The sequence below is a fragment of the Neocloeon triangulifer genome, unplaced genomic scaffold (genome assembly GCF_031216515.1).
Source record: "Neocloeon triangulifer isolate White Clay Creek 2 clone unplaced genomic scaffold, ASM3121651v1 ptg000012l, whole genome shotgun sequence".
Taxonomy (NCBI): domain Eukaryota; kingdom Metazoa; phylum Arthropoda; class Insecta; order Ephemeroptera; family Baetidae; genus Neocloeon; species Neocloeon triangulifer.
The window spans coordinates 19,187,499-19,212,351 of NW_026775554.1; the positions used below are offsets into that span (position 1 = coordinate 19,187,499).

General features: G+C 37.3%; 1 protein-coding gene across 6 annotated transcripts in view; it reads left to right on the forward strand.

Moving 5' to 3' along the window:
* Positions 1-22,026, forward strand: part of LOC132197061 (suppressor of lurcher protein 1-like) — a 136,613-nt gene extending 114,587 nt beyond the window's left edge. For all 6 annotated transcript variants that reach the window (XM_059620107.1, XM_059620106.1, XM_059620110.1 and 3 more), the window contains 5 exons: positions 12,615-12,801; positions 16,267-16,457; positions 16,617-16,824; positions 18,223-18,476; positions 20,821-22,026. In XM_059620107.1, the coding sequence (XP_059476090.1) occupies positions 12,615-12,801; positions 16,267-16,457; positions 16,617-16,824; positions 18,223-18,476; positions 20,821-20,873 (893 nt within the window). In that variant the 3' untranslated portion in view covers positions 20,874-22,026. The remainder of the gene's footprint in view (positions 1-12,614; positions 12,802-16,266; positions 16,458-16,616; positions 16,825-18,222; positions 18,477-20,820) is intronic.
* The last annotated feature ends 2,827 nt before the right edge of the window (positions 22,027-24,853 follow it).

Genomic DNA, 24,853 nt, shown 5'->3' on the forward strand with positions numbered 1-24,853 from the left:
GAAGACGCTTTTCCTTTTCCATGCAGAGTATGTGCGGCTCTCTCTCTTTGTCTTAATTTAAACTTTTACGCATAAACCAACCACACAAATCAACTAGCACTTCGTCTTTCTTGCTGCTTTGCGCCTCTGAAATTCATCTTAATTTTTTGCCCGAAATTGCGCGCACCATTTTTCTCTTTTTCATTTTCAACATCGGGAAATTCATCTCAAAACAATGAAGCCATTGTTCACTTCAAAAGGAAAATTCTCTCTGACAGAATTCATCAGACTACTTTTTTCCTCCTCGTTGATTGGAAAACGTAGTGAGCTGGAAGAAATTGCAAAATCCTGCTTTTTCTGCTCGTCGTTAAGTGAATTACGAGCAACATCATCGTCAAAGACGACGCGCTCTTCTCATCCAAGTGCAAGCAACTTTGGTGAACAACACGAGAGAGAAACGCGCAAAAGTAGGTTGCGAGCAAAACTTGCACACACGCCTCTCTCTGCTCAAGCATTTGCACTTTGCGGTTGCTTAATTAATTAATTTGCTCTGCATCGCCGGTTAGCTGATTCGGATTACAGAGCTCGGTGAGGGAGATGTGTGCGTTCTCCTAGGACTGATCTGATTAAACCGATTAATCAATCCATGTTTGAAAAAAACAGTTTACTTAGGAGTATTAAATAAGTAATTATTATGTTCTTCCTAATTCTCAATAAAATGAAATTGCAAGTTTCATAAAATAAAAATAGTCAAATGGGTTTTTATAGTTGTATGTAGAGCTTGTTTTTTCAAACAAAAATATCATTTTGATTAATAAAATAATATCAAATCATCAGCTAAACAGTTTTTTTAATTTTTTAAAAATTATTTATGTTTTTTAGATTTCCCCACTATTTTCCGCTATCTTCATACATTTTTTTGCAGAATACAAATTTCGTGGGTAATAAATCCAAAAATATATCTTAAATTTAATCTAATTGCTTGAAGTTTGTTATGAAATTACTGATTTCAATCCAAACTTCAAGCAGTATTAGGCAAAATTTGAAGTATAAGACATTTTTTTTTAAATTTATTACCTGAGAAATAGAGTGACATAGTTTATTTTGGTAAAAAAAAAATAAACCACCCTTCACTTAATTTTACTTTGTATTGAATCTAAAAGAAAAAAAGAACTGCTGTCTAGAAAATGCCTTTTAGGAAAAAAAAACCACCAGAGAATTTTCAAACTTAAATAAAATCCCAATAATTCATCTTTTTTGGGAAAATGAGTCTTTCTATCGCTAGTTCTAAAATAGTTTTGTGCTTTTGGTGAAGAATTGTCCATCGGACCTGCATCGGACAATCATTGAAGTTTGCCAAGTCTGTAGTTATGCGAGCGCCTGTGACTTTCAAACCGCTCTAATTTGAATTCGCAAGGAGATTTGTCGCCCATTCGACACGCAGTCCGTGCCGCTCGAACTTTACTCCAAATTCAATTTGGACCGTCGACGAAGGTAATTAATAAACTCGGCAGGCATGTAATTAAATCCAATTAGCCTGCATGCAGAGTACGTCTCGTGCAGTGTGTTGCGGGAACAAGTCAATTCCGAGTTTGGCGGCGGCGGCCCACCTACCTACCTACCTACCTGCCGGAGCGAGCCAGCCTCTCTCGCTCTGCAGCTAATGATAAGTTATTATATTAAATTACCGCGGCGCGCGTCGACGGGCATCAAAACGCGTGCGGCCGAGAGAGCAACAATAGCGCGGCCTAATGTGAAAATCGATTACGGGGATTTTCAAAAGCCGACGTCAAATTTCTTGCGGCGTGCATGTGATTCAATAACTAACAAGCAGGCCCTGTGCAAAAAGCGGCAGAGATATTTCGCTGGCTCCGAACCGCCGCACCCTTTACGTTTTTTTTTCCTGCCGAGCAATGCAAACGGGGCTCTGCGTGAAAAGCGGCCGCCGGAAGTCGACGTCGGCAATAAGGATGCTTTTTATTAGCCGAATCTCTCTTCTTCTTCTTTCTCTCTCTCTCTTTGGCGATGAATTGCTGCGTGCTCGATTCCCGCCACTGCGGTTTTTCATCTCCCCGGAGATTTTGTTCTCTCTCTCTTTCGTACACTTTTGGCTCTCGTACTCGGAAAATGGGACGTTTATTGCGCAAAACATCGATCTGTAATGCGCGCTTGATTTTCCAAGGGAATTTATATTCGTATTTCTTTTTGTAAAACAAATTTCTTGTGCAAACTTGTTCCGCCTGTGAATTATTGAAACGACTTCGGATTGGTTTCATCGTGTTTAATTAGCAAACTTTTGACAAAGGAAATTCAAATCCGCGGAGAGTTTTCTGCCATACATTTTCTTTAAGACGCCCGAGGTTGTTTGATAAGTAATTAATCAGCAGATTCCAAGGGACGAGAGCCAACAAGGGCGAGAAGAATGGGTTCGCTGCAGCGGCGATCTGAAAGAGAAATTAAATTTTGATACGCTAGCTGCCTGACAACTTGGACGCTTTTAATTAGAAACGAGAGCAACTTTTTTACAAACGTTGTATTTTTAATGAAACGTACGCTTTTTTACGGTTAATTTAATTAAAATTAAATAATCCAAGACAAAGGAAAATTATTTCATGAACAGCGAATCTCTTTGGTAAATCCAAGAACTTGAACCCTCCATTTTTTAAATAAAATAGTGAAAAACGACTAAATTGACCGTGTATGAAAAACCAAATACCAAAGTAATCAGAATAATTAAAAACACATAAAAAAATTAATTTATGTATTAAATTGAATGTGTTAATTTATTTATATGATCCCGCATAATATTTTATGATAAACCGCATGACGCGTTAATTTTAATTTCATCTTTTATTCTGATTATGGTTGAAAGGTTTAGTTTAATATAATTTAATTATAGATCTACGAAAATTCCGCCCTTCTCTTATTTAAGATAATGTAATTTTTTGCTACATTTTTCAATCGATAGTTTTTCTTGTTTGTTAATTCACTAAAATAATCTAAAAATTTATTTTTTAAACAAATGTTAGTGAAAAAAGCACATATTTAGCAAAGTAATTCACTAATTTCTCCATATGTTAGCATATTGATCAAAATTTATAATTTAATCAGGACGACTTTTAATATTTTGATTAACATAGTTTGCAAATTGTGTTTATTGATCCATCACAGAGTGTGTCTCTTTAATTTTTATGATTCAACTATTCCATTTTGATCATGAGCCAATTTGCAAGGAAATTCTAAACGGATTCTGCAGTATTTTTCTGCTCAATTTTCAATTTTGAAAAATCCATACTTGTTTTAAAAGCATTTTTTTTTTTTCATATAGAAGTGCAAAGAAACAAATGCAATGTATTACTTTCCCAACAATTAAATTTTGAGAGTTATTCAATCACAAGATGATTCGTTTCATAACAACTCAAACAAAAGTGTATCTCGCAGCCAGAAGTTTGCACAGCCACTTTTCGCGCGCTCGTTGGCAGCTGTGTGAAGATAATTGATGGCGAACGGCGGCGCAGGCAATACATCAAATAATCGTCGCTCGCTTCCCTCTCTGCAATGATGCATAATTTAAGCAGCGAACGCCGCGGGATAATGCCACTTTGGAAATCGGGCTGCGCCATTATCAGCAAAATCATTTCGTTCGTGCTGTCAGAATAACAAATGCGTCCAAATTGAAGCGCAATTGAAACCGCACGCCCGGACGATTTTGATAAATTCGGCTCGCTGGCCGTGCGTCGACGCGAATAAATCTGCAAGAAATACCCACTCGACTATTTATTTTGCATTAAAAAATCATTACTCGCTCTGGATTTCGTCCAAAAGTGTGCGCAGACATTTTTTTTTTCACCCGGCTACAAAATTATTATGGGCTTCGCGTGTTGTTTGTGTATTTTTTTGCTCAAATCGAAGCGAATTTTTCCTGCTGGGCAAATATTGCGTATTGGTATGCGAGAGTGGGAATAAAATAAGCCGACCCTTCCTGTTTGCGAGATGAGCTGAGAGAGCTGATTATTCCAATTCCCAGTCGGCCACCTCGCAAACAAACAGTCAAACCCGTTGACGCGAATCTTTTGCTTTTCTGCTCTTTCTCTTGATTTTGGGGTAATGCTTTGTGGAGAGCATTTTCGCCGCCAGCCGAGGACACAAAATTTGTGAAAAGTACAAATATTAGCATTCGTTTAAAATTCGCTTAAGAATTCAAATTGTTTCGGTGAAAATTTAACTCCCAGAATAAACATAATTAAGACGGTTTGAACTCCTGAAGTTAATTTTGATGAAAACAAATGAATACTAATTAAATTTAAAATTGTATTAAATTTTTAACTTTTTTTATGATTATTATGTTATTACCCTAAAATTTATTTTATATTTTATTTTGTTTTCAATATTTTTTTTTAATAATATTTTTATTTTTTAATAAACTGAATTATATGAAATTCTTCTTTTTACTATAAAAATATTCTTTGTTTTATCAAACTATTTTTATTGTTTAATTGACATCAAAGCACGACTTTATTGAATATCTTAGAGTAAATCAAATTATTGGATTCTAATTTTTGGTTCAGGTTAAAATTGTTAATTAATAATTAATACATTTATTAAACATATCCATAAACTTTTAAAATCTGAAAATTTTCCAAAGGTGCAAATTGAAACATGAATCAGTAAATGAGTGACGACAAATTCGTTTTAATTTTGCTATATTCGGACCAAAAATTTTGCCTGCAGCTTGTTCAAACAAAATCAATTAATCAAGTCGGCCGCGTGTAAAGAGACAGTGTAGAGCGAGTGAAGATTCACTAACGAACAGTCTAATTATCGCACGCAGTATGTCCCGCAGCGCCGAAATTTTCTTTCGCCTCGCTTCCGAATCACGACGTCAGACGGAACAGACGAGAGAGGTTGGCTGTTTGAGCATTAAATTAGCTCACGTAATTTAGGTTCTCCTTTTTTGGTGCCAGAGAGAGAAAAGAAGAAAGAAATTTCAAGCAAAAGAGAAAGATGGGAGAGAGAGAGAGAGAGAGAGAGAGAGAGAGAGAGAGAGAGAGAGAGAGAGAGAGAGTGCTTTTAATTTCGGTGAGTCGTGTCGCGCAGTAACTTTTATAATAACATCATTACAAAAGTTAAATTGCAAGATTTATATATATGGCAGCGCCGTCGGCAACTTTTGCCGGCGAAAAAAAAATATATATTTTGTCTTGCATTTGTTTGGCGACGTTTTCCTTGGGGGGACTGATTGAGCCGAGCTCTTTCTCCGATTTAAAATTCAATTACAGCGGCCGGCTTTATATGTCGACTTGGCCCTGCTCGTAAATATTTTATTGCAAATGTGCTGCTGACCGGCGCGGATACGTTTCTATGGCAACAGTAATGACAGCTGCTAAGGAGCTTTATTATTCCTGCTCCGATCGCCTTTCTGTAAGTAGATGATGAAAACGCCATTATCTGATGCCGACAGACGAAATCCTGGGCTGGCTCCGTTTCAACCGTTGCTTCTCTTCTAATGTAGCTTTGTGCTGCTTTTAAAGTGGAGTCTGTGTGTGCCAATGACCACCGAATTTCCAATTCAAACTAAGCCGGCCGCTGCTGGAGATTTTGGTGCTTTGCATCCCCAATCGATGAGCAATGAAATTACCATCACAACTGCCGACCGACATCATTTCGACTGTTTGCAGGATAAATAATTCTCGTAAATATATGGTGATCAAATTTGCGTTTTATCATGAATTTAGGGAAATTCGGTGAAAATATTTAAACATTTTGCTATTTAACGCAGGGATGAGTTTTTAGAGGATACTAAAAGCCAATTCAAAATCCATTTCCTGTGAAATTGTCAAATATTTTCTTTTAATAAGTGATTCTGAAAAATTTGTGTTTTAATGGAAATTTAATTTTCCAACAAAGTATTTTTGAGTTACTGAAATTTAATTAAATTTAATTTCACAGAAATACAAGTCAACTATAAAATTAGAATTTAATTTATGGAGGATCAAATTTCACAATTAAAGGTGTTTGAATCGAAATCGAAACGGTGCATTTTGTCAATAGGCTATTTATTTTATTAGAGTCGTTTGTATTTTTTCTATATGAAACATTGAACCACTCAAATAACCCATCAAGTAAAACTTAAATTTTTTTCCTTACACGGTAAAATTTAATTTTATAGCTAAAAGCAACGTTACAAAAACAAATAAAATAATTAAATATTCTTAAAATTCCCAATCTTTTTTAATATATTTAAATTTTTATAGCAACATTTTAAGCATATTTTTATAATTTGTTTTAAATGATTATTTAATAAATATATTTTACTTCATTAGTATGAACAGACCTTAAGATTTAATGAAATGAAAATTAAGTGGGTCCCCGGCATGACGTTCACTTTGTGTATCTGATTTGATTTTCTTAAATGTAATTGGAAGTTCATTTAGTTGCTAAAATATAATAATTTCATTACATTGACTAACAATTTTCCGCGTAAAGACTGTAAAGTTTTGACATAATCACAATAATAAAACTTTTTTTAACTTGATTCAGACGAAAAAACTGTAGCAAGCAAAATATTTTTGATGAGCAATTTTACAGTAACAATGTAAAATCCTAAAAAAAAGAACACTTCTCCCTGAAACAAGAACAAAAGGAGTTCAGCTGTTCAGATTGTGGCGTGTTAAACGATTCGAGCATAACCCTTTCTCTCCGCAACACGTAAGAAAAATGAATTGGGCTGACGTGATGGAGTTACTCAACAGAGAGATCTCGCGTTTTGTTCTTGTTCGGGTGCACTCTGCGGGCATCTGAAATTGATATCCGCGTGTGTTGATGGCCTCCCGCCGCTCTTAGCCACGGATAAAACACATTCCGGCAAGCTGTTCTGCAAAAACGCGAAGGGGGTGAGATTGCGTGCGAATCTGCGGTATGTATTCTCGGCAAGCAAAGCAGCAGATAAATTTATCCGAGAGAGTGCCATGCTTTCATTTATATTTTACTGCCGCGCGCTCTTCTTCGGCGATTTTTCCCCGACTATCTTTCTCTCTCCTGGGCGTAATTTATGGAGTGGTGTTGCCAAAAATATTATCATCGCCGCTACCTACTAAATTTTACACGTGATACTAACAAGCACGGCCGGCGAGATCGATGCAACCCGCGCCACCACCCGAGCGAGCTTCTCGCGAGTCGGGGGTGGTTTCGGGTGTTGGGCGCGTGCGCCCCGCCGAGCGCGGATGCTGAGGCTCCGCAGACTCCGAGTCTCAGTTTGTCATGGGCAGAGCGTCCGATGGCGTCCGTCGCAATTCTCCTGCTGCTCGCGCCCCTCGCCTGTCTCGCCGCCAACCCCTCCTCAGGTGAGACGAGAAAAAGAATCAAAATTTTTTTGGATTTTTTTATTTTTTATTTTTTTTATTTTTCAGAGGGAATTCTTGCCTCGGTTGTCATGTAGAGGGAAACTAAACAAAAAAATTAGATTTATTTGTTTAGGGTGGTGGTTTTTTTCCTTTTCTCTTTCCCCGTCCGAGCAATCAGTTGGCGGACCAACTTGTCAAATCAAGTTAAAAGCACTTTGGCTACACGTTATCCGGCGCAGAGGTAAAAGATACTGCGGGATTTTTGCGAGTCCGCAAATTAGCACAAAGCAAATAGTGGCGCACCCGTCAAGGGTTGTAAGTTTATCTTTGCCGGCCGCATCTCTCAAACAGGGAACAAAAGAAAGCACCCTCTCGGATAACAAAATAGAGAGAGACGAAAACAACGAAGAAAAATGACCGCTCGATTTTTCACGTTTTTATCGCGCTTGGGACGAAAAACGACAGCTCTCGCGCGCGACTTTTTTCTGCGTTGATTTAAGGCTCTCTTTTTCTTTCTTGCAATATATACGAATGCGGAATAAAAATACAAAAATAAAACTCATTTTTCTCTTTTTCGCGAGTAAATATGATGTTGCGCCGACAGCTGCACGACGTGCAGTCACTCAACGTGGAGACCGTGGAAATTCAGCATCAAGCAAATTTTGCCTCTCACTTTATGGTAAAAGCCGACCAAGAGAAAGAGATCCGTGCGTGTGTTTCTGTGTAGAGTAGGAAACGACGACTATGTGTGACGTTGCGTTTCTCAAAATTCAACAGGAGCCACCAAAACTAGGCGTCATTTTCCGCTATACATTATATGGTTTTACCTGCATCTTTATAAAAAGTGCTGTAAAAACAATCGTGGGAAAATTTGTTAAAGTCAAAAGTAATTTTAAAATTGAATTTTTCTCGTCTAATATAAAATTTATGAAAAGTTCTACAATTCAATACAATTTAATTTGTAAAAAACAAGTTAATTTTCTAATGACTTTTTTTATTATCATTTATTCTTCTCAGTTAATACAGAAATATTAAATAGGAGAAAAAGAGAAGAAAGAACTAGCAGATTATTAAAACATTTTTGATAATTTTATTATATTTCTATTATTTCTACCTTACCTTTGCAATCAAGACTGGATTATTTTTCTCAATAATTAAATCAATAAATTCAAAAGATTTTTTATATTTTTTCTGAACTAAAAATCCAATGGAACTTCTAAAATTTCTTCCTTTTTATGCTTCTTTGGCATAAATTTCTTTTTTATGCCGATCCGAAAAAATTTTACTGCGATGAAATATGGCACGTGCAGTATATTGTTCGGAAGCTCCTCCCCAGCTCTCTCTCCCTTTCGGATTTCCTGAACACACACACATTCTATATAAATCGAGAAGTCGTTCAACTCTCAATCTGGATGGCGCAAATTTGAGAAACAGTCGACGATTCTTTGCAGCAGGCGTCAATTTTCCTGCCAAACACACCGCTGCAGCAGCACTTTCTCTTTCTGTCGCTGAAAACGAAGGTAAACAACTCTGGAGCAAATACTCGTCGTGTAGGCAGCAGCGGGTCTTTTGTGTCTCTCTCTCTGCATAGCGTGCTTTAATATTTGAATAGCGTCTCATCGCGGTGCTTAACAAGCGAGCCAAGGCGCAAACTTTATCTCCCCGCCGCGTCTGCAGTTTGGTCCATTGTTATGTGCGGTGGCATATTGCATATATGGATGGGGTTCCCGTTATTTCCGCCGCCAACTTGGTTCGCTTTCAATGGCCGTGCACGCAGGCGGCCGAAATGAGGCCATTTGACAGGGCAGGGGTGCGAGAGACCGTATTCGCAGCGGGATTACACTCGCCTGCAGTGGAAAAGCCGGCCCGAACTGTTTGCCTTTGCAACTGAGACTGCAAAAGATCTCTGCGTCTAAGAGAGAAACTGGCTTAAATTCTCAGTCTCTGGTGGTTGGTTGCCCTTTCAATTGACTAGGGTTCTGAACCGTTCGTCTTTATTGCCCTTGCCGATTGGCAGAAATTGAGTTTGTTCGGAGATTTCGTTGCTCCTTTTTTGGCCTCTGTCGAAATTTAAAATTCTCTGTCTCTCTTCAAAGGGGAATTTTGCGTACGGTGTTGTTAAATAATTCACCGGCCCAGTTTCAAAGAAATCATGCTTATCTACGCTAAAAGAAAAAGGTCGGAGAATAACTGTTTGTGAAATTTTGTTTCGGCGCGTAGAGTGCCTCTGTATTTTCCCCCTCGGCTCAAGTATCACTTCCCTTTTAGTATTTCAAAATATAAGCCTCTCGTTGCGCTTTTATGCCCCCGATTTGCAGCCCCTCCAACCGAACCTTACACAAAAAAGTAAGAAATATATCAGGATGTAGCGAGAGAGCCGGCGGGTACGCAACGCAACAAATTTATTTTCGTCGCCGGAGAAGAAGAAGAAAGTTGGAAGAGAAATAAATAAAAGCGGCTTACTTGCACCTTACGTAAACAATTCATATTTTACCGTTTCGCACGCCTCTGCAGAAAATGCTCTCGGCATCTGATCGAATTTCAAAGCAGCCCCCGTCAGTCATCATTGACTTCCAAATCCGCCGACCAGAGAAACGAGATCGAGCGGGCACGTTTCCAAGAGGAATTGATTGAGCCGCACGAATCCTTGAGAAAGAGCAGAAAGTGCAAAGTCAGTGTGTTCTCGTCTTTCGCGAACGCCCCGGAGGCCTCCATTATTTTGGTAATTTGGACCACTTTCAACGCGCTTCCAAAATGAACCATTAAAAGTTGCCTCGCTTTCTCTCGAGGGGCACCAGCTGCCCTTCCGTCTTCTTTCTTCCTTCGCTGATTAATGGAGCGAAATATGACGAGATAAAATATTTATATGATGAGAATTCGAGTATAATTCCCGCGGGTGGACGCCGGAAATTTGCAATTCAATCGTGGTACCACTTGAACGACGGCGAGCGAGGCGCCGAAATTGAATTGCAAATGATAAATAAACATCGTCCCCGTGCTGCACACTGCCGGTGTGTCCTTCCGAGTTTGTTTGTCCTGACAAAGGAGGAGGCGCCGGCGTTTTCAATTAAAAGCCTCTTCTCGCGCAAATTAAACGGCCGCGGAAAGAAAAGAGAAAGTCGGAGAAAAGCAGCGAGAGTGACTTCTCCTCGCGCGGAATTAAAAGCCTCCGCTTTTGTCAGCCAAATCCTTTTACAGATCAAAGAACCGGCGCAAATTCAATCGAGAGTGACTCGTCCGAATGAGGCCTAAATGCACTTTCCCGTGATTGAGTTTTCCCTGCGAGAGAAAGAAAGAGATTCGGAATTAACTGCTCGCGGTGGAAAAGAGAGAAGGGCTGTCGTCGAAACGGGCAATTTTTCTCGCTGGCAATTTCCACCCCATTGAGCACCGGCGCAACTTTCTATCGCTTTTTGCCCTTTGCACTTTCGGCACACAAAAGAAATCCCCCGTGGGGCCCCGGCAAGAGGACATGCAAATGACGCTCGTCTCTTCCCGGCTTGCTGAGCAATTAACTCTCACGGCCGGGCCATCTCTCTCTAGTTTGGAGCATCATTTATCTCTCTGCGTGTGCACTGCGCCGATATTTCATCGCTGCAAATTATGAGTTGTGACACAATACGCGAGCGTACGTGTTTTGACATCAGCACAATGACGTCGTTCCGCCAGCACAAGAGTATAATTTCACATTATCTTTTGCATTTCCCTCGTGGAATCCGCCCTCTGCTTTTTGTTAACGAGCTCTCTCTCTGCTCTCACATATGTACACACACAGCGCCGCAAAATTCGGTTCCGAACTGTGTAACGCTGTAATAAATTCTCGCAACACAATTATTTTTATCTTTCGCTTGTTATGGAAAAAATGTACAAACGTCGGGGCTTTGTTGAAATGACGACGGCTCTCCTTTTCGCATGCATGAATTTTTCGTTCGTTCTCGTTCATCCTCCTGACGTGTTCATTATGTTTTTCAATACGGCCTCTAATAAGGCCGGAAAAAACAAAAGCACGACAGCATGTCCCGATAACACACAGTAAAAAAAAAAGCAGCGGCTTATTTTTTCTCACTCCCGATGTCACTCGCAAAAACTAATCCTCGACTGTTACAAATGACGCAAAATTTTTGATGATGAAAAATGTGGGCGCGAGAAAAAAAATTAAACTGTAAAATCCACCTCGCAGAAGTGTTATTTTTTGTCCCAAGTAGGACCACAAAATTTAGAGTTTTAAAATTGGTTAAAAAGTGATTAAAAGCATCTCAATTCCGCACAAAAAGAGACATACAAGGTACGCTACACTTGGCTTTCATTTCTTGTTTTGCAAAAAAGAAGATTCTCATGTCATGGTAAAAAGTGCAACAAAAAAACCGGTCTTTATTATTTATGCATGAATATAAAAAATTAATATGAATTTAATTGAAGTAGCGCAGATTTTTAATTTAATACGTTTCTTTTCTTTGTTTTGTATTTTTTTTATTTAGAAATGTATTTTTTATGATTAATTATAATTTGCATAGAAGCACACCTGTGTTATAAAATAAAAACATTCGTTGATTCAAATCTAGACGATTTATGTGTGATTAAAGTTATTAAGAGTCTAATTTTATTAAGACAGCATCGTAAAAATTAAATAAATCTGCAGTTTAAAAGCTTGATTTTTTTACTATCAAATTTTTTGAAGTTCATGAAATTGATTTTTTATTCTTTATATGTTAATTTTGGTGCGTAAGTAAATATAAAATTTTCCAGCATTTCAGAGGATAACAAAATTGTTAATTGTTGAAAATAATAAATTTAATTTTCATTACATTTTGACATTTTTTATGAATATTAGTTGTGCAAGAAAGTTCAAAGACTATTGACGATTTTGCGATAAAAAAAAAATGTATTTCACACCCCTAGTCTACACATTGTCACGTTTTGGTATAGAAACTTTTGCCCCCAGCCTGGGGTCAAGGGAAACAATAACGAAATCTCTCCGAGCCGGCAAACATTTTTAATTCAATTAGGCTCACACGAGACGTGAGAGCCGAGCGGACGAGAATTAGCGCAAAAAGTTGCCTTCGGCCGACGTGTGTTGTTGCTAAACACGTATCCGGCGTCCGTGCCTCCCAATGAAAATCAATCGCACTAAATAAATCCCAGCTCGGCCAATTACCGACTTTTTCCGAGAGTGCGAGACTCGCACTTGTCCAAAAACACAGCCAGGGCGCTAATCGCGATTAATTAATTAGTTAGCGAGCGGCGCTTCAATTAAGCTAATGGCGTAATCAATCTCCCTCTTTCTCTTTTCAGCGGTCAACTGTGATGTGCTTATCACGAGCGACGAGGGCAAGAACGGCACCATCGCGTCACCCAACTACCCTCAACCCTACCCGAGCCGCTCGCTGTGTCGCTACGAGTTCCAGGGCCGCGGCAAGGAGAGGGTGCAGCTCACGTTCAAGGAATTCAACCTTTACCACGCGGGAGGCGACGAGAACGAGTGAGTACGCACGGAAATGAGCCGCGCCACACGTGCCCTGCGCCCGCAAATCAGGCCGTTGCCCAAAATAAAAATAATGAGGGCGAGATTTTTGTGCGAATGGTCATTTTCTAATCGGTTGCAACTTCTCTCCCCTACCTGTAATGAAAAGAGATTTCTTTTATTTTATTTAGTTATTTATTTATTTTTTTTTTATTTTCTTTTATTTATTTTAAATATTTGATCAATGCATAACGGCAGAGAACGTTTCCCTTCCAAAATCTGTTTCTAAATATTTTCTTTTGATTAATTATATTTATAAAAAAACGCTGACCTGTAGAGTCAGATGTTACTTGGTGATTTGAATTTAAAATCGGCTTTTCCTCGATGGTTTTTATGAGTTGTTTATTTCTTAAGAAAAAAACAATATCCTGCTCTACATGAGCTGTAAAATCATTTTGACAAGAATTAGTTTCAAAAATCATTATTTTGGAAAATATTTTACTTTCAAATTTACACTTTTTCGTGAAAAAATATTTAAAGTTACATTTTTACACACAAAAATTTTTAACACAAACTTTGACGATTAAATTCCAAAATTTTAACGATTTAATTTTTATAAATAATTATTGTTCGGAATATTGAAACGTGTGTTTTGAGCGTACCTTTCTCGGCGATGGTCGATAGAAGACGAAATTATTTTTCGGTTGGTTTTTCATTTTTCAGATAAAATATATTTTATGAAAAAATCATTCGTCGCCGATGTTACTGTTGGGTCAAAATTATCGGTGTGGTTGGAAACCCTCCTGAGTGATTCCGCGGTACGCTTTGGGAAAGGCTCATAATTTATTCACTTTATTTGTACTCTCTCAGGTCAAATAACTCTACACATTTATAGGTTGCGTTTACCGAGTGAACAACCTCATTCAACTCTAAAGCAAATAATCATGCACAATATTATTATTTCCAAGCTGAAATTACTTTTACAATAAAGCAGAAATCTGGAAAATTAAAATATAAATTCTGAGTGAACGCAAACTCAGTTCTACAATTCGTTATGCATAAAAAGTTTTAAATCTAAATCATATATATTTCATATTGGGAAAAAAATGTTCAAAACATTATTTTTGGGACCAATTTAGATGTTCAAGCTAGGTAATTAATTTTTGCGTTTTATGTTACCAAACACTTCTTTTTATAAGAGAAAATTGATATAATTTTTAGACAACGAAATTTTGCAGCACCTTTTTACATTTTGTTGTAGAAAAACCAAAACTGAAAAATAATTTTGTCTTCTCTCGAAACCGCCGAGAAAGGTACGCTCGAAACACACGTTTCAATATTCTGACAAAAATTAAAAAAAAAATAATAATAATAATTTGTTACAAAATAATTTTTTAATTCAACTGTCAAATATTGGGTTAAAATTGTTTTGTTTGTTACTTTGAAAGAGATTTTTAAGAGACTGATTGCAGCCTGAAACATGTTTTTCTTAAACAATTAACAACTCACAAAACCCATCGAGGAAAAACTGACTTTAAATTCAAATCACCTTATTACATTTTTAATTTTTGTTTTAAATTCTATTGCCTGTTATTAAATTTCTAGTGTGGAATTAAGGGACTTGAGATTAAACTGAAATTTATTTATAGAATATGCAAATTGAAGAACATAAGAGGATGTGTAAACTTGCTGAACCCACTAATGATTTCGACGCAAATAAATCAAGGGGATTTTGCGAGCGGTTGTAAATCAAAAACAGAGAACACAGAGCTCAAGCGTCAGAGAACTCAGCCGCAAGCATTAATTTTCACGTGGAGTGTATTGAGCCAACACGGGCGAAATTTGCTCGAAACCACATGAGAGCTGATTAATATATAATTCGGTGCTGATTCGAAATTTCGGCGAACCAACAAATACCGGCGGGGATGAATTCAGGCCCGTGTTTAAAGAGGAGTCCATCAGGTCGGCAAACTAATTCTGGGGGATTTGCTTATTTCGGGGCGGCGCCGACTAATCTGCCGCTCACAAACTTTTTGCGGTTGTATTTTTTTTTCCGCCTCGCTCGTGACGGACGGACGGACACACACTGCGAATCCCATATTAATTTATCAGCAGCGAGCGTGTCCGGCGGGTTGCATACACACACACGAATCTACATTTTCCACTCGCCGGCTCTTTCTCCCGCGCCCTCTGCAAATGAAAGGCCAAAAGGCCGGGGGGCGCGAAGTCGCTCGAAATGAGGCTCTCTGTTTTTGCCAGCGCAACTCCCCGCGGGCGCAACCTTGCCAGCTAAACACAAACACGCGTGCTACAAAAATCTAATTGCTTTCGCAGTGGGTTTTCGTTTTGAAACGAGCACAAAAAGCTGATTCCGTGTGGGAAGCCAACAAAATTCGGTTCAAATTTGTGTTAACGCCTACGTGTGTTCGGAAAAACCGCTAATTGAGTATCAAAAAATAAACACGCGCCCACCATCAAAATAATGAGCTTAAGTCTGTAGGTTTGAATTATTCCCCTTGCAATTTTTAATTAACTTTTTGATGGTGTTTATTTTTCCCATATTTGCATCACAGCAAATATCACTGATAATATCTCAAACTAATTTTTTGTTATTCCTTACTGCATGTGTGTTTGTTATTTCATTAATTAATTTATTTTTTTCCCTGCTCTTTATACGTGAAAGCGGAGAGCAAATAAGTGAACCGAAGTGATTGTTCTAATTATATCAGGCAGAATAAGTTCTGAATAATTTGGATCATAATTCATTTTTCAACTCTGCACAAAAATCGATCTTTAATATAATTGGGAAAGAAATTTTCATGAAATTAAGCTATTTCAGAAAAGAAATATAATATTTCTAGAGTCATATCTTTGCAAACAATTTTGCTTACCAAAATAATTGTTTTTTGATCAGCATTCGCAAATAATGATTTATTCAGTAAAAATTAGTTTTTTTTTTTCAACATAGAAAAATTTCAAAATACATGCATCCTCAGTCAGATGAGATTTGAAAAAAAAACTTTATTGTTCACAAATAATTGTATTTTAATCACATGGACCATATGCATCAGGAATTGTCATAAAAATAGTGAAAAGACTTGCTAAAATTTAAATATTTATATTAGGTAAAACTTCCTTACATTTGAAATTTTATTCCCAACAAATATTAAAGATTAATCGATCACTTCATTCTATGTTGTTTTAAAATCAATTATAAAGCAGCATAAAAATTTGATCAAAATAATGCTACAAAAGTCATGTTTGTCTTTTTATAAAGATTAAAAGTAGTGAAATAATTTTATTATAAAATTGTTGACCAAATGAAGTATTGAATAATTTTATAAATTAAATTTTTTTAAACAAATTTCACGTCAAAAACATATTAAACGCATAAAGTATGTTATGTATTCAAATTATTTCAATTTTAAAGTTTGAAATAAATAAGAAATTTCATTAACTTGTGCAAATATTGTATTTTTTCAGCTGCGAGTCGTCTGACTCCCTGAATGCGTATGTTCACCTAGAAGGTCGTTCGGAGAAGATCGACAGCTTCTGCGGCACCAACCTGCCGTTGCCGGTGATGTCCAGCGGGTCAAAACTGTCGCTCGAGTTCCGCGGCCAAATTTCGTCGCGACACGTGAGAGGTTTCCAGGCGTTTTACTCCTTCACCGAAAGTGAGTCTCGAAGAAAAAAATACATAATATTTTCCGGAGCATGTTTTTTCCTCCTTTGCCGGCGGCGGCGAAACTGGTTTTTAATCTTAACAGAGTGGAGTAATAAATCGCGAAGGGAGGAAGGAAGTGAGGTGTGTTGTAAAAGAACGTGGGTTGCAGATTTTGGCATCTCGTCGGGGCGCCAGTTGTCTAGCCACCCGTGCGGCTTCGAGTTCAACAGCACCGAGGCGGCCAACGGCACTTTCTCGTCGCCCAACTACCCTGGCTACTACCCGAGGGACACCGAGTGCCACTACCTATTTTACGGCAGGCCCGGTGAGAAAGTGCACCTGCACTTCACTTACTTCGACGTCGAGGGTGTCCTGCCGTAAGTACGCCTGCTTTGTCGCCCTCGCGCCGCCAATTTACGGCGCCGGCCGCTCTTTATTGGAAACCAAACAAAAAGCAGACCCGAATTTAGCGCCTGCCGCTGTGTTATTTTTCCTTGCCGGGTTTTATGGTGTTGCGGTTTAAAACTCTTGGAATTTACTGCTCGCGCCTCTCTCTTACCCTTAATCGTCCAAATGGACCGCGCGCGCGCCCGCTTTTTCCCTTGAATAAAAAACACGCAGGTCCTTTGCTGATAAAAAAAAGTTACGCAGCTGTGCCTTATTTGAACTTGCTTAAGACTTTGAATGCAAAAAAAAAAAACATTGCATGATCAGATATTTTTTATTTCAAAAATCAGTCAACATTTTGAAAAAATTATCTCAAATTAAAAACAGTTGAATTTCAATCCGATTTCCCTAACTAGGTCTATAATTTGTAACAGATTTAGTCTGGGAAAAATTTAAATTTTATTCTTTATCTTGACAATTAAAAAAAAATACAGGTACAAATTATTTTTAATTTGAATTTTTTGTATTTATTATTATTTAAAAATATATAATTAAAATGTACTCTTATTACAGTAATATATTTATTATTTTTTTAAGTGTTTTATAAATTACAGCAATATTTAATAATGGTATAAGCGTAAATTGTTAATTTATGTATTTTTTCTCGGCAAACTAGTCAATGTTTGTAGGAAATTCGGAATAGGAACTACTTTCTTTCATATTTTATAGATAAAATTTAAGATTGCTTGTGAAACGCCCATTATTTAAGCTATTAGGTTAAATTTTAAATTTTCATGTCTCAATTATGTCTCTAATTTTAAGCATAATGACTTGATCAAAATACACCACTAAATGCATTCAACTCCTTTTCATTCTTCATTTGAAATAGGAGATTTTTTTGTAGTAAATAATTTAGGAGAAAATCAACATTTCTTTTAATCACCTCATTCTTAATTGCTTGGTGGTATTTTAGAGTCTGTTTTCAAAGAGAAAAACTTAACTCAATAAATCTCAACTTACCCTGCAGAGGAAGTTTTGCTTGTTTATTGCGAGTTTCTCTGCAAATGTGTAAGAAAAATAAACATTAAATAAACATTAAATTGGCTGATTTTTGAAAGCGTGCATAATTTTCCGTGAAATCTTCATAAACAACATTTTTTTTTTTTCAAAATAAATATTTAATTTCAAATCTTGAAATGAGAAATAAGTTTTCGCACACCTTTTAGCAAAAGCAAGCACAAGAGTGAAATTAATTAATTGGCACAAAACAAATAAAAGAAGTAAATAATGTAGCGTGTCAGTATAAAAGCAACTTCGTGTTCCAAGTTGTCGTTGAGTGATGAAAGTTCTATGCAATAAAAAGTTTCCTTCTCCCATTTTGTTGGTAGGTGCGAGGCAACTTCGGCGAGCGACTACGTGGAGTTTTCAAACTACATGAGCCGCGACCGCAAGTACTCGCGCTACTGCGGCCAGCTGAAGGGCTTCGAGGTCGAGTCTGACAAGCGTACCTTCCGTGTCACCTTCCGCTCGAACGACAGGCTCGACGGAACTGGATTTCACGGCACTTATCACTTCAGACCGGAGAGCGAGCCCAATCTGCGGAAGCCGTTCAGGAGCAGGGCGGCGATTACCTCAAGCAGTGGTGAGTCGAGAGCGCTTCTTTCTCCAAAGAATAAAAAAATAATAAAGCCCCCACCGATCGATCAAAATCTATTTTCGTTTGTTTTTTCCTGCCACAAGATCAGCCAGCTCAGATTACCTTTGACGAAATTGATGAGATGCTCTTTGGCGTTGAATTTTTTTGGCTTAAATTTCTTTAAAAATTGATAGCAAATAATTCCAAGAACAGAAATATTTATTAAAGCAAAATTCCAATCGGAATAAATTTTTTAATAGCAGAGTAAATTTTAATGCACTTTTTTTTCTTATTTTTAGAAAATTTGATAGTAACCAAATCACTTCAAATCTTCAAAATCATCACGAAATAAGAACAAAAATAACAATTTAAATCTATTAATAATCTGAAAGAAAAGAAAAGATGAAAAAAGTCTTCTCTATTTAAATCTCAGTATGAATTATTATATCATTTAACGAGAAAAATAATGGATGAAAAGTTTTATCTTTTTCACCTGTCTTATAATATTTTTCCAAAATATTAAAAATTTTAAAAATGTTCCTTTAATTAGACGTGGATGTTTAGAAATGGCCCTTGGGATAAGTTAATTGGAAACTTGGCCTAAGTTTATTATTGCCAGGTCATTTCCTCCCAACAATTAAGTCTTGCAAGCCCAACTTTGCCAATAACTCGGGGCCAATAATTAATTCAGAGCTGCTCTGCGGAACGAGCCGGAAAGCAAATTAATATTTATCGATCTGGCTTGAACTTTGCGATGATTGGCAAATGGATTTGCTCGCGAATTCCCGTGCACGGTTAAGGACCATTCAGAGTTGCAACTTGTCTAGAATTTCGAGTGGTTGCTGCGAGTTCGCGAGTAATTACCCTGTTGAACTGCGCCGGCCGCGGAAAAGTTTCCGCCTCTCTCCCGCAGCCGCCGCGCGTCGTTCAAAGACTCTGTGTCTATTCATTGGGCTCTGAAATTTCACTCGTGTAATCGTCCGCCTGCTCCGTCGTGGTGTGTAATAGAAAAAGTTTCTTTTGCGAGTTCGCGCGGCTGCGGCAGTTTGATATTCAACTGGCTGCTGTTTTTGACACTAAACGAATTTTGATGTGGCCAAGATAAATTCGCTTTCATTTACACACTCTTTGGCGCGAACAGATTTATACCGCCCACGATTTTGAATAGTTAATTATCTCGAGCTTCGCAGGAATAAAAGTTACAAAAGATCTTCTTCCTCGTCACAAGTAAAAAATGTAAAAAAAATAAAAATATTGTTTACTTTATCACATTTTAAAAGTAATAATTTGGACAATTTTAATGGAGAGAAAAAGAAATTAAAACGAGATTCCTGGACGTATGCAATTTTTATGGTAATGCACGTGTTCTCACATAATCCCCTTGAGTTTAAAAACTTGGCGATCTGCATGGAAAGGCGCAGCTGGTTGAAAAATAAAGCTGTTTGAATATATGAATGTGTGTTCAGACCATGCTAGAGCCTGCAGACTTATAAAGTAGGCAACCTGCTCGCCACAAGTGTCGCTCGTGGTTGCATAAGTTGAGTGCATTGTTCCAGATAAAAATGAGATTTTTTTAAATCAAAAAGAAGAATAAGAAAATTATTTCAGCGTGAAATCTGTTTTAAAATAAATCAAAACAAGAACAAAATTGGCTGTACAATAATTTAAATAAGATTTTAATATTTCTTTTTGATTCTGACGGGGTTTTTTAATGCCAATTAAGCTTCTTTCAAAAAATATTTATAAAATAAATAATTTTTTTGTTATTAATGAAAAGAAAACCCACCTTTTTAAACTGGACACATCCCATTTTTTTCGCCTTATGATTTTAAATAATTTACTCTCCGTCATTCACATAATCATCGGCAGCCACACAACACGTGTTTGTGAGCGTTCGTTGATTAAAATCTAAAATTCATGGGAAAACTCTTTTGTGGTCTGTGCATGAAAAAATACCAGATAAAAAGCAAGCCTTTGCCCGTTGCAATTTAAAAGGCTCTGAAATATTCAACAGGGTGGGCTTACCCTTTAGTAAATATTACAGGATAATCTACCGGAAAAAAATCCACCGCCAAAACAAACAACGGCCTCTCGCAAAAATTGCTCATTTTTCAGCGCGACGGCCGGTGGCATCAAATTAAACTCTGCTTAATTATTTACCAAAAACAAACGCGCGCGCCTGTTTATTCGACCCGGCACTCGTCGCCCCGAGTGCAAATTTCCAAATCCCGACCGCCGGCAAATAATAATCCAGGGGACGGGTTAATTAAACACGCAGGGCTAATCCCTCAAGTGAGACGCGCGCACACCTGAGGCCGCACACGAATTAAATTTTGCACTTTTGTTTCAGGCTTCGTGCTGGTCCTTATCGTTGTTCTCCAGTGCGGCGGCCGAGCGTGGTGACTTGGTGAAATATGGCGCGCAGGAAAAATTTAATCAACCAGCAGCAGCAGCAACTCTCACTCACGGAGGTCCTTTGTTAGCGTAATTCCGACCGCACCACCACCACACCCATCGTATGTCAACCAAGACCGGGATTAAATGCGTGTGCGCGCGAGTGCAGGCCGAGAGCTGCGTGCGGCCCTTAATTATTAACCGGTTAATTTACTAGGCCCTTTTCAAGCTCACTCACTCTCTCACGTGTAATCCCATTTTTCGTCGGGCCTGTCCGCGAAAATTCGATCTCCGTTTTTAATTGCGTTCTCTGTGCGCGATGATTTTGGATGAGCTCGGTGTGTTGAAGCCAACTTGCCAGGGCCGGCCGTTGCCTCGAATTTAAGCGGCGGGAAATTGCTCAAAACCCTTTGCACACTTGATTGCATTATTCATTCTCTGCGGAGCGGCTTTCGAAAAGGTTCTCAATCAAATTTCGAGTGCGGCCAACTTCAATGGAATACATTTTAATTTTTCATTTCATGCCAAAAAGAAGTAAATTAATTTTCAGACTTTGAATTTAAGATACACGGTTGGTCCTGGATGAATGCAAAATCAAATTTCATGTCATAGAAATTCCTATCTAGTCGACTTGGTTGTCAATGTACTGTTTTGTGTACGATTCGTTTAAACTTGTAGACTTAACAGAGCGAACAAGATTTTTTTCCAGCGAAAAATTATTCCCATCTCAAGTGTTTGTTCGCAAACTATTTCCAATGGACTTCGGTAAGATTAAGAGATCTTTGATAAGCATAAGAAGAGAAGTTTCCATTTTCAATAAATTTTATAAAGTAGAGAATTTAAAAGAGCAGCAAAGAATCCCTTATTGCTGCAAATCCAATTTTATTTATCGTTTGTTTCCCAGACGTAGCGCGAGAAAAAAATAAAGTTTTTGAGACGTGCGGAAACTTTTACCAAGCTCGGAAAACAATCTGACTCATTCAATGTGACATTCCAAAATAACTGGAAGCGGAGCGGAAAAGTAGAAAATAAGAAGAAGAAGGAAGCTCCGACGTTGGTTTCGGAAAAAGCTTATTCAAGGACAAAATAATGGAATGCCAATTTGTTGTATAACTTTGTAAGCGACTTGTTGTAAAAGGAGAGAAATAAAAACAAAAGGACGAGAGACAATGTTCAATTTTAGCCGGCTGGTGTTGTTATTTAATATCTTGCCTTCCTCCGAAAAAATCTCAGCTTTTGCAGTTTTTGTCTGAAAAATTGTAATAAACAGTTTTTTAAAATTATCTGTTCACTAAAAGTTATGAAAACTCTATGGTACAAAAAGCTAAAAAATAAACATCAGGAAACTAAAGATAGACTAAATAAGAAACATGAAACATCTGTACTTGTATACACTATTTTATTTTTATAAACATTGCACAAATATTAAAAGAGAAATATTTCTTTTGCGCTACTAACAAAGATCAAAACTGAATTCAATGCAACACAATCAGGCCGTATCGTGTTCAGCTTTTATTGTGCAGAGGAGTGGTTTGCTTGGAAAGAAATGGCGGTGTCGTTATGCGCCGTGGAAGATTCATTAGACGGTTCACTCAACCTGTTTTTAAGTAATGACTTGAGTTGTGCCCGGAGGCGATGCGCCGCAGTCAGAGAAGGGCGGGCGAGCGTTGCTCATTATTTTTCGCGCGCTCGCCTGCCGCTCGCCAAGTGCAAAGAGCGAGATGTTCTACTCTGTGTGCATTGCGGGCGAAAAACTTCAAAGCTCTGCTGCTTCCGATTTAGAAACAGGCCACAAGTCAGTGCATAAAAGGAGAGCAACGGAACTTTGGTTTTATCATTCTAGGCTTAATTAATTGCAGCATGCTTGGAAAAATCTTCCTTTTAGGTGATTTTATGGTAAAATTGCACGAAATATTTAAGCTTCTTATGCGAAATTTAATAAGATCATAATTCGTATCTTTTAAATTGATAATTAAAAAGTAGAAAGTATAGAAATTTATGGTTTCCGGTCAGATTATATTCTAGAACTTCATTAAATATAATTAAAAAGTAACCAGTTTTATCATGAACAGGAAAATTTGAGCTTTGTTTCTTCTATAGGCAGAAAATAGCATACTTTCCAAATTGTTATTTTTATTTTGAGAGAATGAATTAATTGAATTGAATCCTAGACTGGAGGCACAAATACACAATTCTAAATGGGAAAAATATTTTAATTAAATCTCTAGTAAATATTTGTTTCAATTAACGTACAAAACACACTAATTAATTTTAATGAAACTCTTGCAAATATTAGTGAAAAAATTTCATGTATTCATTTCGCAATATTAATAAATGCTCTCATAATAATAGCTAAAAATCAACTTTTTATTCTTTCATTAGATACTAAAATTCACAAATTTCAAATTTCCGTACAAATTTAGCTTTATTGAGATCAAAAGTAGGAGAAAATTTTGAAATTTTTGTCCATGTATTTTATTGATTTCTCTACATACGCCTTTTTACCTTTCAATGAAGTCTCTTATTCAAAATGAGGCAAATATTCCGGATTTGAATGGAAAAAATATTTTCGCCTACCAAGGGGTTCCTCAAATCAAGAGAGACGCAAAGGATGAGTTCCGTCGTCGCGCCATTTTCCGCTCTTCTTCTCCGCATAACAATAAAAGAGACGCGATTTTTATAAATTTTCCGCACGAGTCATGCGCGCATTTTTTTTTTTTTTATTTCGTGGAGCAATATAATGAAACGGCCCCTCGGCACTTCATTTGGCGCCGAAAAATTAATTTATCGCCGAGCGGAATCCCTGGGCAACTTTTCTGCTCAGCCCATGATAAATACAGCGAAATTAATATCGTTGCTCGCTCGCTCGTGCACTATTGTGCGTGTCCGAAGCGCGCATATGCGATTTATCAATTAACTTTCCACATCGCTCTCTTCATAATTAGATCGGAAATTTCGCAACATTCGGGGAAAAGCGAACGCCAGTTAAATATGAAGTCTCGTTATACTTCGAATTTATCTGTACAGAGGAGTTAAAGAACTAATCAAAAATTTTTTCAATATTTTTGCAAAATCAAAATAGAGAGATACAAAATTTTAACGCCGGCATGGAAATTGTAATTTTTGTATTGAATTTTAAATCACGTTGAAAATCCCATTAAAATACGTACATGAATAAAAATATTTCATTTTCTGTATTTTACAAAATTTATTGTACTTGCAATGATATATATTTTAAATTATAGTAAAATATGAATATTTTCACAGTGTTAATATTCAGAAATTTAATTTAATTGACTTAAGCTAGTGAGAAAGAGTAGGAATTTACCAAATATTCTGATATTTTTAATACTTCTTGCGCATGATTAAGTAGCCAAAACAAAGTCTTTTCGTTTTCAGTTTCAAAATCTGACCCTCAAACATATTTTGAAAAAGGGAATTCCTTTCTCTTCATTTTCATTTCAAAACTCTTTTTCTTACAATCAAAAAGAAGAATTTATATTAAAAATCCTTTCAATTTCAAACAAATTCCACTCTAAAATGAAATTGCCCAAAATTTATACGTTTCAAAAGTCCAATGCAGTTGTATTTTTTCCACGCTTATTGAGGCGTTGAATTGCGCCTGCCGGGCGTTGCTCGATTAATTCGCGCACTCAGCAGGCAAAAAGCGGCAGCGCTCCGTGAAACGGCAATAAAAATTAGCACATTGTGAGATAATCCGATGAGTCCCATTAGCCTCGACGATGATGACGATGTTTCCGAGACCTCCTACCTCACTAGGGCCCTTCACTGTGCCACCAAAATAACCTCAATTTCACCGCAAATTTTGAGGAAAATTGCGGTGTTCATTAAAAAAATTCAAAAGGGTGGATGAAAATAAATTTAGCTGGAAATAATTATTCCGAATAAAAAGCGAGCAGGGCCCCTGTCACGTGGGGTCCCGGGCATGCAAATTGCTCGCGAGCGACGTCACGTCCCGCCCCCGCTGT